This window comes from Sminthopsis crassicaudata, chromosome 3, assembly GCF_048593235.1.
Source record: "Sminthopsis crassicaudata isolate SCR6 chromosome 3, ASM4859323v1, whole genome shotgun sequence".
Lineage (NCBI taxonomy): Eukaryota > Metazoa > Chordata > Mammalia > Dasyuromorphia > Dasyuridae > Sminthopsis > Sminthopsis crassicaudata.
In genome coordinates, this window is record NC_133619.1 from 226,032,556 (window position 1) to 226,045,448 (window position 12,893).

Genomic DNA, 12,893 nt, shown 5'->3' on the forward strand with positions numbered 1-12,893 from the left:
GCAACATCAATCTTCAAGAAATGTACAAACCTCCAAGGCAAGGTGGAAAGCCAAGGCCAAAGACTGCCCCAATGTCTCCCTCTTCAGGGGAAGCCAGGATCCCTTCTTGGAGACACATGACTGCCTCATTCACAAATCTTGTTATTAATCTGTACTGGATCTCTTCTGGGGTGGAGCTGCCAATAAGAATATCCCATCCATCAAGGAATATCTCATCCGAAGGGATGAAAAGATAGATACATACAAGTGAATAGTGATAACTGAATTTAAATTAAATTTTAACAAAGGGTTGTACTGATCTAGTCTCTTCAGAATCCAAACTCCAAGACTTCTAACTCAAATGGACTTATTCATGAATCCCACTTTTTCTCTATAAGGCCCTCTACTGGATATATGAAAGTAAGTCACAGCAGAGGGGTCAGTAAATGCCTAAAAACACTGTAAGAAATTCTTTGTTGACCAATTGTTAATTACTCACAATATCAATGCCTAAAGAATTGGATAATGTAAATTTTCTACTTGTACAGGGTTCTGGAACAGAACTCTTAACCTGGTTCTGCAATAATTGGATGGATTGATTTTAAACCCTTTTGAATGATCTAGAAACCAAATAAGAATGTATAGGAGAGTGTTTGAAAAGTGAACTTTTATGCACTGGAAGATCACAGAAAAATAATTCTTTTCCCTGCTAGAGAAATGTATTTTCACACTGGAAACCCCAATGACTTACACTTCAGACCGAGGAGAGACCTTTAGACCTGTCAGAATTTCATCCATGCCAGAATTCAAACTCTTGCTTTTTGTTCCTGTCTGGTAGACATAAAAGCCCTTTCCAGATTTGCGACCTGGAGAAGACAATAAGAAAAAGACTCACTAAATTCTTAGTCCATAATATGAATCCTTGTCCCATTAGCCTCCTGAGAAAACTAGATCATGGAGGATCACCATTTATGATCCCATGTACAAAGCAATATTTTGGGTACTGAGGAATACATTAAAATTATCTAGCAGGGAAGAGGAGACACACACAAATAATATAAAACTTAACATGTTAAGTGTGTAAGAAACATACAATTAGAATATTATAACTAAAGAGCTCTTAAGATGCCAAAGTTCTGTTCCCGGTTCTGCTGCTGTTTTGTTAACGTTACCAGTATGAGCCACCTATGCAGTGTGCCTCAGTTTCACTCAGTATGCTTTTAAATACTTATATGTATGCCTAAAGATTTTAAGCTACGCTTAAAGACACCTCATCTTCATGTTAGGCTACAGAGGCATTTATAAAGTCAACTGTGAAATGTAATTAACTATCTGGTATATGATGGCAAATCAAGTATTTATCCAATTACCTTACGCAGGTAGACAAAAATTGATTTTGAGCTACTGCCAAAAGCAACTTTTTACAGAATCGTTTTAGAACTGTACCTAATCTTTGATTTCACCTTTAACAACTCAGATGTTTCATTTAAGTCCCCTGTAATTGCTTTATCTTAAGGCTGCTTGGGAAATTTATGGTTAGCTGAGCTAGCTCACCCAAGAAACCTTTGTTGACCATTTGTTTCAGCAGTTCTTGGTTTCCACCACCAAAGCGTTCCCCAAAGGCTTTGCCCAGCTCTTCTGATACATGCTGAGCTACATCAACACCAACTTCATCTACTAGTGTGGCAGCACCCACAGGGAAGCCAAAGTTTGTAGTCAGGCTATCCAACTTTTTGGGCTCAATACCTTCCTGCAAAAAAAGGAAGGAGACATCATGATAATCCAGAACCCAGCCTCTTAAATTGTGGTTAGTGATATGGTATCATAATGAATGTGGTGATAGCAAAATTATGATTTATTATCAGCAATGTTTGATTTGTATACCTATTTTAAGTATATACCCAGGGTCACATAAAAATTTCTTGGGCGAAAAGGGGTTGAGAATGGAAAAAGGTTAAGAAGCCCTGGTTTAGAGAAGAGAGGGCACAAAGTACAACAGAGGTCAAAGCCAGACCTGATAGGTACAAAGCTTATAGAAAAGCAAAAAAATTGTCCTTTTTTAAAGAATCCAAGCATTGGCTGAAATCCACTGAGGTAGAAAAGAGGGCACAGAAGCAATGCTACAAAAAGAACATGGCCATGCTTTGGTGCTCAATGACCAGTTAAGTGCCTAGAATATGTTGGTAGGGTCATCCTACCAATCATGCCATGTACAACCACTAGTGGAGAAGCCACTGGAAAAGAGTCAGGTGAGAAGTCACAGATAAAGCGTGCCCTATGCTCTGCAGTGGATATAGAGTAATCTCTGAAGTCTATTTTTTCCTAGTTTAGAATGTGGACCTCCCATTCCCCAGAGTAAATGCAAGTGCATAAAAAAGACTGTGGAAAGGGAGCTTATGTACCATTATGTCTATGTCAACATAGTAAGGATTAGGATTGAAGTTCCACAAGACTAATAAAGAGAGCAGAGTTTATCCTAGAAATGTTTTAATAGATAACACCAACCTGTAGAATTCGAATGACTTCAGACATCATAGGTGCAAGACACCTGGTAGTATAGAAGCCTGGTCCATCCTGCCAAATGAGAGGATATAAAAACTTGGCAAATGACATTACTGAAATATTATATTACTAAGTGCCCCAATCCAGGAATGATTTTAAAATTTAAAATGTCCTTTGCTTCTAATCTCAAGTCAGCTTTAAAACTATGTTGTAAAAACAGACATCTTCCAAGGAGAGCAGAATGGTAGACCTGTTTTGAGGAAGAAACTTGCCTATAATTATACTGTCAGTTACCCTGTCTGATAAGTAGTTAGAAGGGAAAATGAAGACTAGGTGATGGTGACAGCCAAGGTGAAAGAAATGATACCAAAGAAGGCTTACTTCTCTGGCTGTTCATATTTGTAAAGAAGGGAAAGGTAACATAATGGAAAGAACATAGAACTAAAAGTCAGAAGACCTAGATTATAATCACATTCTAACACTTACTAGTTTGTAAGACTTTGGAATATTCTCAACCTCTGAACTCTAATTTCTTTATCTGTAAAGAGGGAATAATAGCTGCTCTGCCTACCCCAAAGGATTATTTTGATGATCAAATGAGAAGATGGATGCAGAAGTGCCTGGCAAACTATAAAGTGATACATGCATATGAAATATGGTTATTAATGTTAATAATAATTATCATTATTGTTTTTATTTATTGTGAATTGAATGAAGGGAATGGTCAGCTTCCAAAACAGGCAGCTATATAATATAATCCTGTTACCTTAACTACAATGATCACTTTCCCCTGCTTGAGACCAACTGAGACTGCAGAAGCAACTGTGTCCTGGGAAGTTTTGTCTGTTGTGATGATCTCTAGTAGCTGCATCTTGTCCACAGGAGAAAAGTAGTGCATTCCAATAACCTAAAGTGGGATAAAAAAGCAATGAATGCATTGGTACTTAAGAGAAATTAAAATCAATGCCCAACATAGCTAAAGATGTGGCAAGTAATTTTCATTTGGAAATTTGAGTTCCTTGGTGAAATTTTTAGCATATTTGCAGGAATATTATTGAAATAAAATATAATCCTTCCTCACCTATCTGGAGTCAGGTCTTACTTCATTAAGGAGCACTTTGTTACCATTAACAGTTAATATAGAAGTCATCTCCAAAGATCAGCACTAGATTTACTATCAAAGCAGAATAGTTGGAAAATTATTAAATAGGGCTGTGCTAACACATCTATTACCAAAGCTTACTGTACTTATATTAAGGAGGTTTTATTCAAAACAGGGGAAATCAATGTACTTCATCTTCACAACTAAAATTACTTTTTACAACCAAGAACCTTACCTCAGAGCTTAAATAACAGTTTAAATGTTAATAAGTGAGGCTAATAGAGGAAGGGAATGGGCTGGATTATCTTCTGGAAATTGCAAAGGTGTTTTAATAACCTCAAACTTTCTCCAGAAACAAAGGCCCTTCTTATAAATACAAGCATTGCACTAATATTATAGTCATGTAATATCCTAGTCTTTAAGAAATTAAAAATAAGTGTCATACAGAGAATAATAGAGATATTTGATGGATGTGAACAGCTTGCCACATATAACAAATATGGAATTTTTGCAAAGATATAGAATAAAGGCTTTCATCTGGGAAATGTAAAATCAAAATAGATGGGTCGGTAATGTGGTAAGATGAAGTGATACTAAGGGGCCAGGCTAAATGCTACATAGGTATCCTGCAGATTTATAGGAAAAGGAAGGAAGGCCTTTCACATGTTGGATGTGACAAACTTATTGGAAGGGCAAGGACAAGAGTTACATGAAATTGACAGAAATGGATAGATTTGTGATCTCTATCAGAGGAAAAAATATCCAACTTGATAAGATCAAATATCCATTTTATCTGAGTAATTCTGAACTTCAAGCTACCACAGGCATTGGTCCTTTCTTCTCCCACTGAAGTCAGCTGAAGGATAGGGCTCTATCTAGAAATAGAAACTGTAGAGGCCTCCTTCACCTTAAGGCCAACCCCTTCTCCTACTACAGTTGACTGACGGGATTCTACCTTGAAGATCTCCACAATGGGCATCTTCATCTTAGGACCCATTGGTCACTTATAAACTTTGACCCTCCCAGCCCCAGTGAAATTAACCAATGAGGCCAAACTAAAAATAGAGGGTTCTTTATGTTTACATTCTTATTAGTATCCTTAGGCTCCCTTAATGCAAGAGGTTTTTCTTGCTAGGCAGTCTGTCAGGACTAGGGATGATGTCTGTCAATGTCAAGAGCCGAAGAAAGAATGTTTACGCTTTAATTTTTCCTAAAAGACCTTTCCTGTCTATCCCAAACATACTGGAACACAAACAATTCTCACTTTATGTAAATTCACATTATACAAATTTAACTTTATGTAAAAAATTTTTGAAAGGAACCTGCATTCCAAAAAAACTACCTATGTTAACTGTTTTTCTCCCACCTTTCCCTGAGTGAAGAAAAGAGATTTGAGAAATTTCATGGAAATCGAATTCATTTGATAATTAATGAATGGGTTAGTGGGGTCAAAAAAGTAAAAGAATAATAACTGATATTTATATGAAATTTTAATATTTTAAGGGCTTTTATATATATTTGTAAATGTAAATATCTTTTCTTCACTCAGTCACCACTATCCTAGTTTAGGCCTAGATTGTTGTAATCGTCATCTAACTGGTCGCTCTAACTTCAGGTTCTTCTCTAGTCAATCCATCCTACACAAAAGTACCAACTTTCTATGCTACCAGTTTGTCATCTCCTTCTCAAAAATTGTTAGTGACTCCCTCCTGTTTCTAAGATAAAATACGGGTGCAGCTAGAGGGTCCAGGGGCCAGAGCATCTGCCTTGAAGTCAGGAGGATCTGAGCTCAAATCTGGCCTCACACACTCAATACTACTTGTTGTATGACTCTGGACAAGTCATTTAATTCCCAAATGCCTCACCAAACAAACAAAAAAATTAAAAGGCAAACTGCTTAGTCTAACATTGAAGAATTCCTATAATTTGGCTATCTTTGCAGCCTTATTTAAAATCATTCCCTTCACTTAATATTTAGGATAAACTAGACTAATAGTTATTCTCTAAACTTAATTAGGTGTTTCCCATTTTACCCAGGAAGTTTCCTAAGCTTAAAATGTACTCTTTTTACCTCTGGCTTTCAGAATTCTTAATGTACACAGTTTAGGTCCATGCTCCTTGTCATGAAATATTCCCTAATCTCCCAAGCTAATGGTCATTTCTACTTTCTCAAATTTTCTTTAAGCACTTGGTTTTGATCTCACCTTTGTCCCTATCATTCTCTCCCTGATAGGTCATCTTTGGTATATACCTCTTACCTCAGTAGAGCATAACTCCTGGAGGGCAAAAGACTTTCATTTAAAAAAAAAAAAAAAAAAAAAAAAAAAAAAAGAATCTTTGTATCACCAGCATCTAGCACAGTGTCTTTACCGGTTCTATTAAGCTGAAATTATGCTTTGTTATAGAACTATAAAAGACCTGCAATTCAAAGATTATGGTTTCAAAAAAGCCCCCATGCCTTCCCCCCAAATTCCCAAAGTTTATAGTTTATTCTTTGGGCTTTTTTTTTTTTTTTTTTTTTTTTTTTTTAGCTATAAAGTACATCTTGACTTCTGTGGAGTTATCTTTGCTTGGTTTTCCTTTCTCTCTGATTACTTCTGTTTCTTTTACTGGGACTTCCTTCTCTTGCCCTCTTTAAGTCAGGCATTTTCCTAAGTCTCTATTCTTGACTATATTTTCTCTAAGTTCTAAAGATTTTATCCTACTCTAAGGCTTGACCTATTACCTCTAGGAGGATTCCCACCTCTATATTTTCAATCCGAATTTCTCTATTTTCCTTAATATGTTTCATGTGCCCAGGGTCACACCAAGTATTGCATGCTATTACCTAATATGTTTTATATTAGGCACTTAGAAAATGTTTGGTGAGCTGAATACACAAACTACTTCTTAAATATTGTGTTAGATATCTTCCACCTCAAAATTTAGCTCTTACTTTTCTTCAAAATAGTTGAAAAACAAGCTTTCATTCAAACTCAGTTTAACAAACATTTACTAAGAACCTATGATATAAAGATTATTACCTTGGCACTGAGGAAGATTAAAAAAAAAAAGATAGAAAGGATTTTTAAAAAAGATAGAAGGCTCTGCCCTGGAGGAGCTTAAAGTTTTGCTGGGGGATTAAGATGCTTAGTGAATACACAAAATAAGCAGATAAGAAAAGGAACAAGTGCAATGTAAAGACTTAGAAGGGAAAAGTTATCATGAACTGGGGGAGGGGAGAGGTCAGCATAAAGATATCTGCTAAATCTTCCTGAAGAGGACACTATTAGAGTTAGGATTTCAAGAACTGGCAGAGATTAAAACAGAAGAAAGAAAAGAAGAAAAATATTAGACAAAATAATAGTATAAATAAATTTAAGAAGTATATGACAAGGAAAATAAATTAGGTCAGAGTACAAAATAGGTAGAGATTACCCATTATAAGATTTTTATAATCTTTACATAAGATTAGGAAAGTAGTCTGATACAATTGTGAATGTTAAATAAAGAAGTCTGAATGTGGAAGGCAAGAAGGAGCATTATTATAGGGAGCTGAGCATGGGAGTCATAGTCACATCATAGAATCCAGAATCCAAGGAAGCAGCTGAAGGAAATAGAGGTGGCTATCTGGAAATTGATAGGAATTTGAAACAAAGGAGAAGTTCTAGGGAGCATAATCATCACCATTCATTGTGTATGCATGTATTCACTAGATACATTCAGTTGTACTACTAAGAACAGAGAAACTATCTGTAAAGGGAAAAGACAGAGTAGATTTGCAGAAGAACAACAAGGAATAGCTGGATTTTCTAGTTGTGGATTCTGCTTTTATATGTGTGCATTGTGTCTTTTACATTATATCCAGGTCCTGGTGAACTATATCCAATGATAATGAAACAAAAGGAAGATATGATTACTAAAATGCTATCAGTGAATCTCTGAAAAATATGGGAGAATGAGAGAGGTGCTGCAGGATCAGAATTGAAAAAATACCTCAATAAGTTTTGTCTGCCTATTCATATCTATTACAAGGATTTGTTTTTCTTTTCTGTTTCTGCCTAACCCCCACAACCCATATTTTCCAACAGTGGGGGTGAAGTGGGAGACAGCCAAGATCAATTTTTGTTCGTTGGAAAAAATTTAATTTTTTTAAAATTTCAATTAAAAAAAAAAGGAAAGGAAATGATTTGCAGACTATAGTTGAGTGAGTCTGATTGAATCCTGGCAAAATTCTCAAACACAATATTAGAGAAATGGTTCATGAACATTTGGAAAGAAAGCAACAAGCAATAAGCTGCCACAGCTTTACCTGCTGGTCATGCTAAGCTAATTTCCTTTCCTAATAGTAACCAGATAGGCAGACTGGCCAATTGGAATGCCATGGAAGCAGTACAGTTAGGCCACCTGTCAGAATATTCTTCAAGAAACAGGAGGCAAAGGAACATAATTATCTACATAATAAGATCCTTCCATTTAGTTAAATTCAAAAAGCATATATTAAGTACCATATCCTAAGAACTGTTCATGGTGCTAAAGATATGAAAAAAAAATTGCACTTGGCCCCAAGAACTTACTTTACATTTAGGGGGAAATCCTTCAGATGGACAAGTGAATATAGATACATTCTCTGGCTTATCACTCAGTTTAAAATCTAACTCAAATTTTGATACTTTTTTATGATTCAAGCTATAATACAGAGATCATATAACAATATGTGTAACTATTCAGAATCATGGTATGTTCCACAAAAGTAGTATTTCTAGATAAGTAAAGCTAACTTCTTTAAATGTCAATTTTTCATTTTAATCATTTTTGTTTGAGATTAAGTAAAATGCATTATATCCTTCCTTGGCCTCAAAAACAAGGAGCAAGGGAAAATAGTTCAATTATTTCTTGATCACTCAAGAATTATCAAGATTAACATCAACTATTTTGTACTATAATAAAGAAATAAAAGTAACAAAGCATTCAGAGGTTAGAGCTATCTATACATTATAATTATAATTACAATAGCCTAGACTTCGCACCTAATTTGTTTCTTTTCTTACTGTCAGCTCCCACTTCTCAGTGCTCTTGGTATGTTTGTTTACCTGTAGCAAATCCCTTTTGTTGTTCAGTCATGTCCTACTTTTTGTGATCCTATTTGGGATTTTCTTGGCAAAGATACTAGAATGGTTTGCCATTTTCTTCTCCAGCTAATTTTTACAAATGAAGAATAGAGGGAAACTAGTGAAGTGTCACACAGGCAGTAAGTGTCTGAGACTGGATTTGTATTTGGGTCTTCCTGGCTCCAGACCTGGCACTCTTTTCACTGGTGCTACTTAGTCACCTATAATAATTCCCAAGCCCTTCCTAATCAGTGCTTCTCATTAACTTTAAGCTAAAAAATGCTTTAATTTGCTAGATTTGTGTCTAAAAAGGATCAAAGAGACTCAAAATAAGATGGTCTCCTAAGAATAAAGTACTATAGGCTTTTTTATGTGGACCCTGAAAAGTATCTATTTTGACTGCTCAAAAATGTATTTTTTTCCTAGCTTATTTTCTGATTTTAGTTGACTTCTTAATAGGTGAGATTATTAAATAAGTGGCTCCACCATGATTAGTTTATACTGAATGATTATGCAAAAACTCAAAATACCCCAACATGATTAGGAATTCTCCAAATGTGAACTGACATTAATGACTTTTTTTGTGTCAAAGCCTGAAGTTCTATGTCTATATAGTTATAGTCCCAAAATAGCTATTTACCCAATCTTTTGCCTATACTATCAATTTCTTCAACAGCAATCTTCATTCAATCTTCTGAAACTTTGTTTTTCTTCCCCAGCATCCTTGTTTTTTCTGTATAGACATGTCTTAATTGTTCTCATTCACTTTAGCTAACAGTATTTGCTTGCATACTACTCTAAATGTCCAGAGAAAACTTCAGTGTCCCATTCTCTTCCTCTCTTTTTTTTTTTTTTTAATGCATAAGCAGACAGCTTTTATTCCTAGAGTTCTTAATTCCAAGAGCAATATAAATGTCCTTCCTTTAATATTTCTTTTTTTTTTTGTTTTCATATTTATTTATTTATTTATTTATTTTTTATTATATATATATATATATATATATATATATATTTTATAATATTATCCCTTGTATTCATTTTTCCAATTTACCCCCCCTCCCTCTATTCCCTCCCCCCGACGACAGGCAATACCATACATTTTACATGTGTTACAATATAGTCTAGGTACAATCATGTGTGCGAATATCATTTTCTTGTTGCACAATAAACATTAGAATCCGAAGGTACATGCAACCTGGGCAGACAGATATTAGTGCTAACATTTTCATTCCCCTCCCAGTGTTTCTTCTCTGGGTGCAGCTACCTCTGTCCATCATTGATCAACTGGAAGTGATTCTCTTCCTCTCTTAACAACCCTTTCTAGCTATTCAATAAAATGCTTTTTCTTTCTCCACCAAATCAGTCCTGGATTGTTATTGCTTTACTAAGGAAAGTGCTTAATACATCTTCTCTGGAGGCCTTTTCTTAGATACCCAATTCAACAATAGGCATGTAAGTCAGAAAACTGGGCATATCACTAGTTCCCTATTAAGTGAGGTTCTGTACTTTAAATAAAATGATTCTTCATCTGTTTAGGTCTAAATAACCTTTCATTTCTATGATTAGAAGTAACTGGAACACTGGATCTGGAGTTAGGAAATTTGGTTTACGAGCTGGCTCTGCCATTTACTGCTTAACCATAAACAATTCACTGAGCTCTGAATCTCAGTCTCTTTTCTCATAAAATGGGGATAACCTACTTTAAAGGAACAAATACTTAATATTCACTGTGAATTTAAAGGCATTATGCTGGGAATACAAAGGCATATGAAGGACTTCTTAAGGACTTTATAATCTATCAGTGGCATATGACATGAATGCACATAAATAAAAATTAAGTAATATGAAAAGAAAGAGAAAAACTAAGGCAAGTGATCAAGGAAAGATTTTTATAGAAGAATAGGCATCTGAAAGGAGTCTTCAGGATTTTAAGAGGTGAAATGAGGAAAGAGTGACTTCCAGTAATGAAAAAGTTACCTTATGTCAGCAGAGAGACCAAAAACTGAATGCTGAGTTTGAAGAACAGTTAACAGACTAGTCTAGTTGAAGCATAGAATAGGGAGAATATAGAGAATGTGAAATGTGAAATAAGCCTAGATAGCATGGAAACAAATTACCAATGGCTTTAAGTGCCAGGCTAAGTCTTTATTTTTTAATCTGGAAGACAAGAGGGAGGTGGGTCACTGAAGTTTCTTTAATAGGGAAGTAACATGCATATATGAAACCTTAGGAAGATTACTCTGGCAACTATTTGAAGGATTGGAAAGATGAAGGTGAGCGACTAGAAGTAGGAAGACCAATGACAAAACTAACTGAAAAGTAGTGGTGGTATGAGGGGAAAGAAAGGTGAGAACTCCTATGAAAGCAGAAATGACAAAACATAGCAAATGATGAAGGAAAGGGAGAGAGAAGAAACAAAGATCACTTGGAAACTGCACACCTGAGTAACCCTTAGGAAAGTGGTACCCTCAACACAACTAAGTTTGGAGGAAGAACAAGTTTAGGTGGATGTGAAAACAAAATTTCTTTTGGATGCGTTGAATATGAAATACATACTGATGTACTGATTTTTGATGGCATGTCCAGCAAACAGTTGGTCAAATGGAACTGAGTGTTCAGGGGAGTTATAAAAGTGGAGTATTTAGCTATAGGACACACCTTCAAAACCTTACTTAGGTTATGTCTCAGAATTTCCCTGAAGACCAAATAAGAATGCCTCTAAGTTGCTTTGCAATTCATAAAGGATCATATATCAACTGTAATTTTGTTAGGTAGAGTATTTTTTCAAACTAAACAATGTTACACAGATAAAAAATTTTTTTAGCATAAGTCACACTTTAAGTGCCTAGTATATGGAGAACACTGTGTTGGGTGCTACAGGAAATACAAAAAGAAATAAGATGGTTACTCTCAAAGCATAATAACAATAATAATGATTTAGTAGGAGAAATGAGATACAATGAAGTATTCATTATACAAAACAAAACCATGTACATAGAAAGTACATACAGTGCCTTTTGAGGTCAGAGCTTCAGTCTTTCTGGAAAGGTTTATTTCATACCTCACTTTTACCAATCAATAATTCCCATCCTTTTGGAAACTCATAACCCAAAGACCATCCATTTTCTATCTTCTACAGAAAGTTTTAAGTAGTAATACATACTTATGAAACTACACAAAATGTAATTAGAAACTTAGGAGGGGCAACAACTTACCTTTTCAGGTCTTTTGCTAACAGAAGCAATTTCATTTATTGGGAGAGCTGATGTGTTACTAGCAAAAATACAATGAGCCGGAACTACCTGACAAAACAAAACAAAACAAAAGGCATTAAGAATATACATAAATGTGTCCCTAAAGAGTCCAGAGCAAAGACGATCAAAATAATTCAATCCAGTTGTTCATTCGATATTGTCCTGATTGAAGTTACCATTTATTGTTGTAAGGTATCCATAATATCCTAAATAAAACTTGGTTTTTGGGCCTTCAAAACAAAACAAAACAAAACAAAACCTAATAATGATCACTGGAATCAACCTGGATTCATTGAGAATGAATGATATCAAACTAATCTCATCCTTTATTGATTACAACTAGAATGACAGGTAAGGACAATAATACCTTAGACAGGCAAAGTAGATGATCGATCAATTTTTTTGTTGACTATCTTGAAAGTTATATCTTGTTTTTAACAGAGCCTCTGACAAAATTTCCCAGAGTATCACTATGGCTAAGATGGCTAAATATGGATTGGATGACCACAAAGTTAGATAGAACCACAGCTAGATGTGCAACTAACAAGTAATGATTAAAGCTTAAGTTTATTTCCTCTGTGATTTACCTCTAAAAATCAAATCTAACTGCATATGTAGTCTCCTGAACTCACATAAGAGAAAAATTTGTAGTTAGTCTGGGGGAAAGGGAAAGCACATAGTTAAAGAAAGGAAGAATATGTTTTCTTAAGTACTGAACAGAAATAGTACATACTCTAATGACCAATTAAGAGTATGATGATGAGGAGGAAATTATTCTCTCAAATTACATAACAGTAAGAGTCTGGAAACTTCAGCTAGAGAACTTTAAAAGACAAAGCAGAAGGGACTACAGAAATCAACTAATAGCATAGTAGAATCAACACTCAATTCATAGTTCTGTCAACCCAGTCTTCTCTAGTAGAATTTCAGTGTTTTGCAACTGTCCAACTCTGTCATATCCAACAC

General features: G+C 35.0%; 1 protein-coding gene across 2 annotated transcripts in view; it reads right to left on the reverse strand.

Annotated features, from left to right (window-relative positions):
* HADHA (hydroxyacyl-CoA dehydrogenase trifunctional multienzyme complex subunit alpha) overlaps nucleotides 1-12,893 on the reverse strand; it is a 59,758-nt gene that overhangs the window by 585 nt on the left and 46,280 nt on the right. For both annotated transcript variants that reach the window (XM_074300102.1, XM_074300103.1), the window contains 6 exons: nucleotides 11,889-11,975; nucleotides 3,248-3,388; nucleotides 2,485-2,553; nucleotides 1,534-1,729; nucleotides 731-845; nucleotides 31-176 (listed from right to left, as the gene is read on the reverse strand). In XM_074300102.1, coding sequence (XP_074156203.1) covers nucleotides 31-176; nucleotides 731-845; nucleotides 1,534-1,729; nucleotides 2,485-2,553; nucleotides 3,248-3,388; nucleotides 11,889-11,975 — 754 coding nt within the window. The remainder of the gene's footprint in view (nucleotides 1-30; nucleotides 177-730; nucleotides 846-1,533; nucleotides 1,730-2,484; nucleotides 2,554-3,247; nucleotides 3,389-11,888; nucleotides 11,976-12,893) is intronic.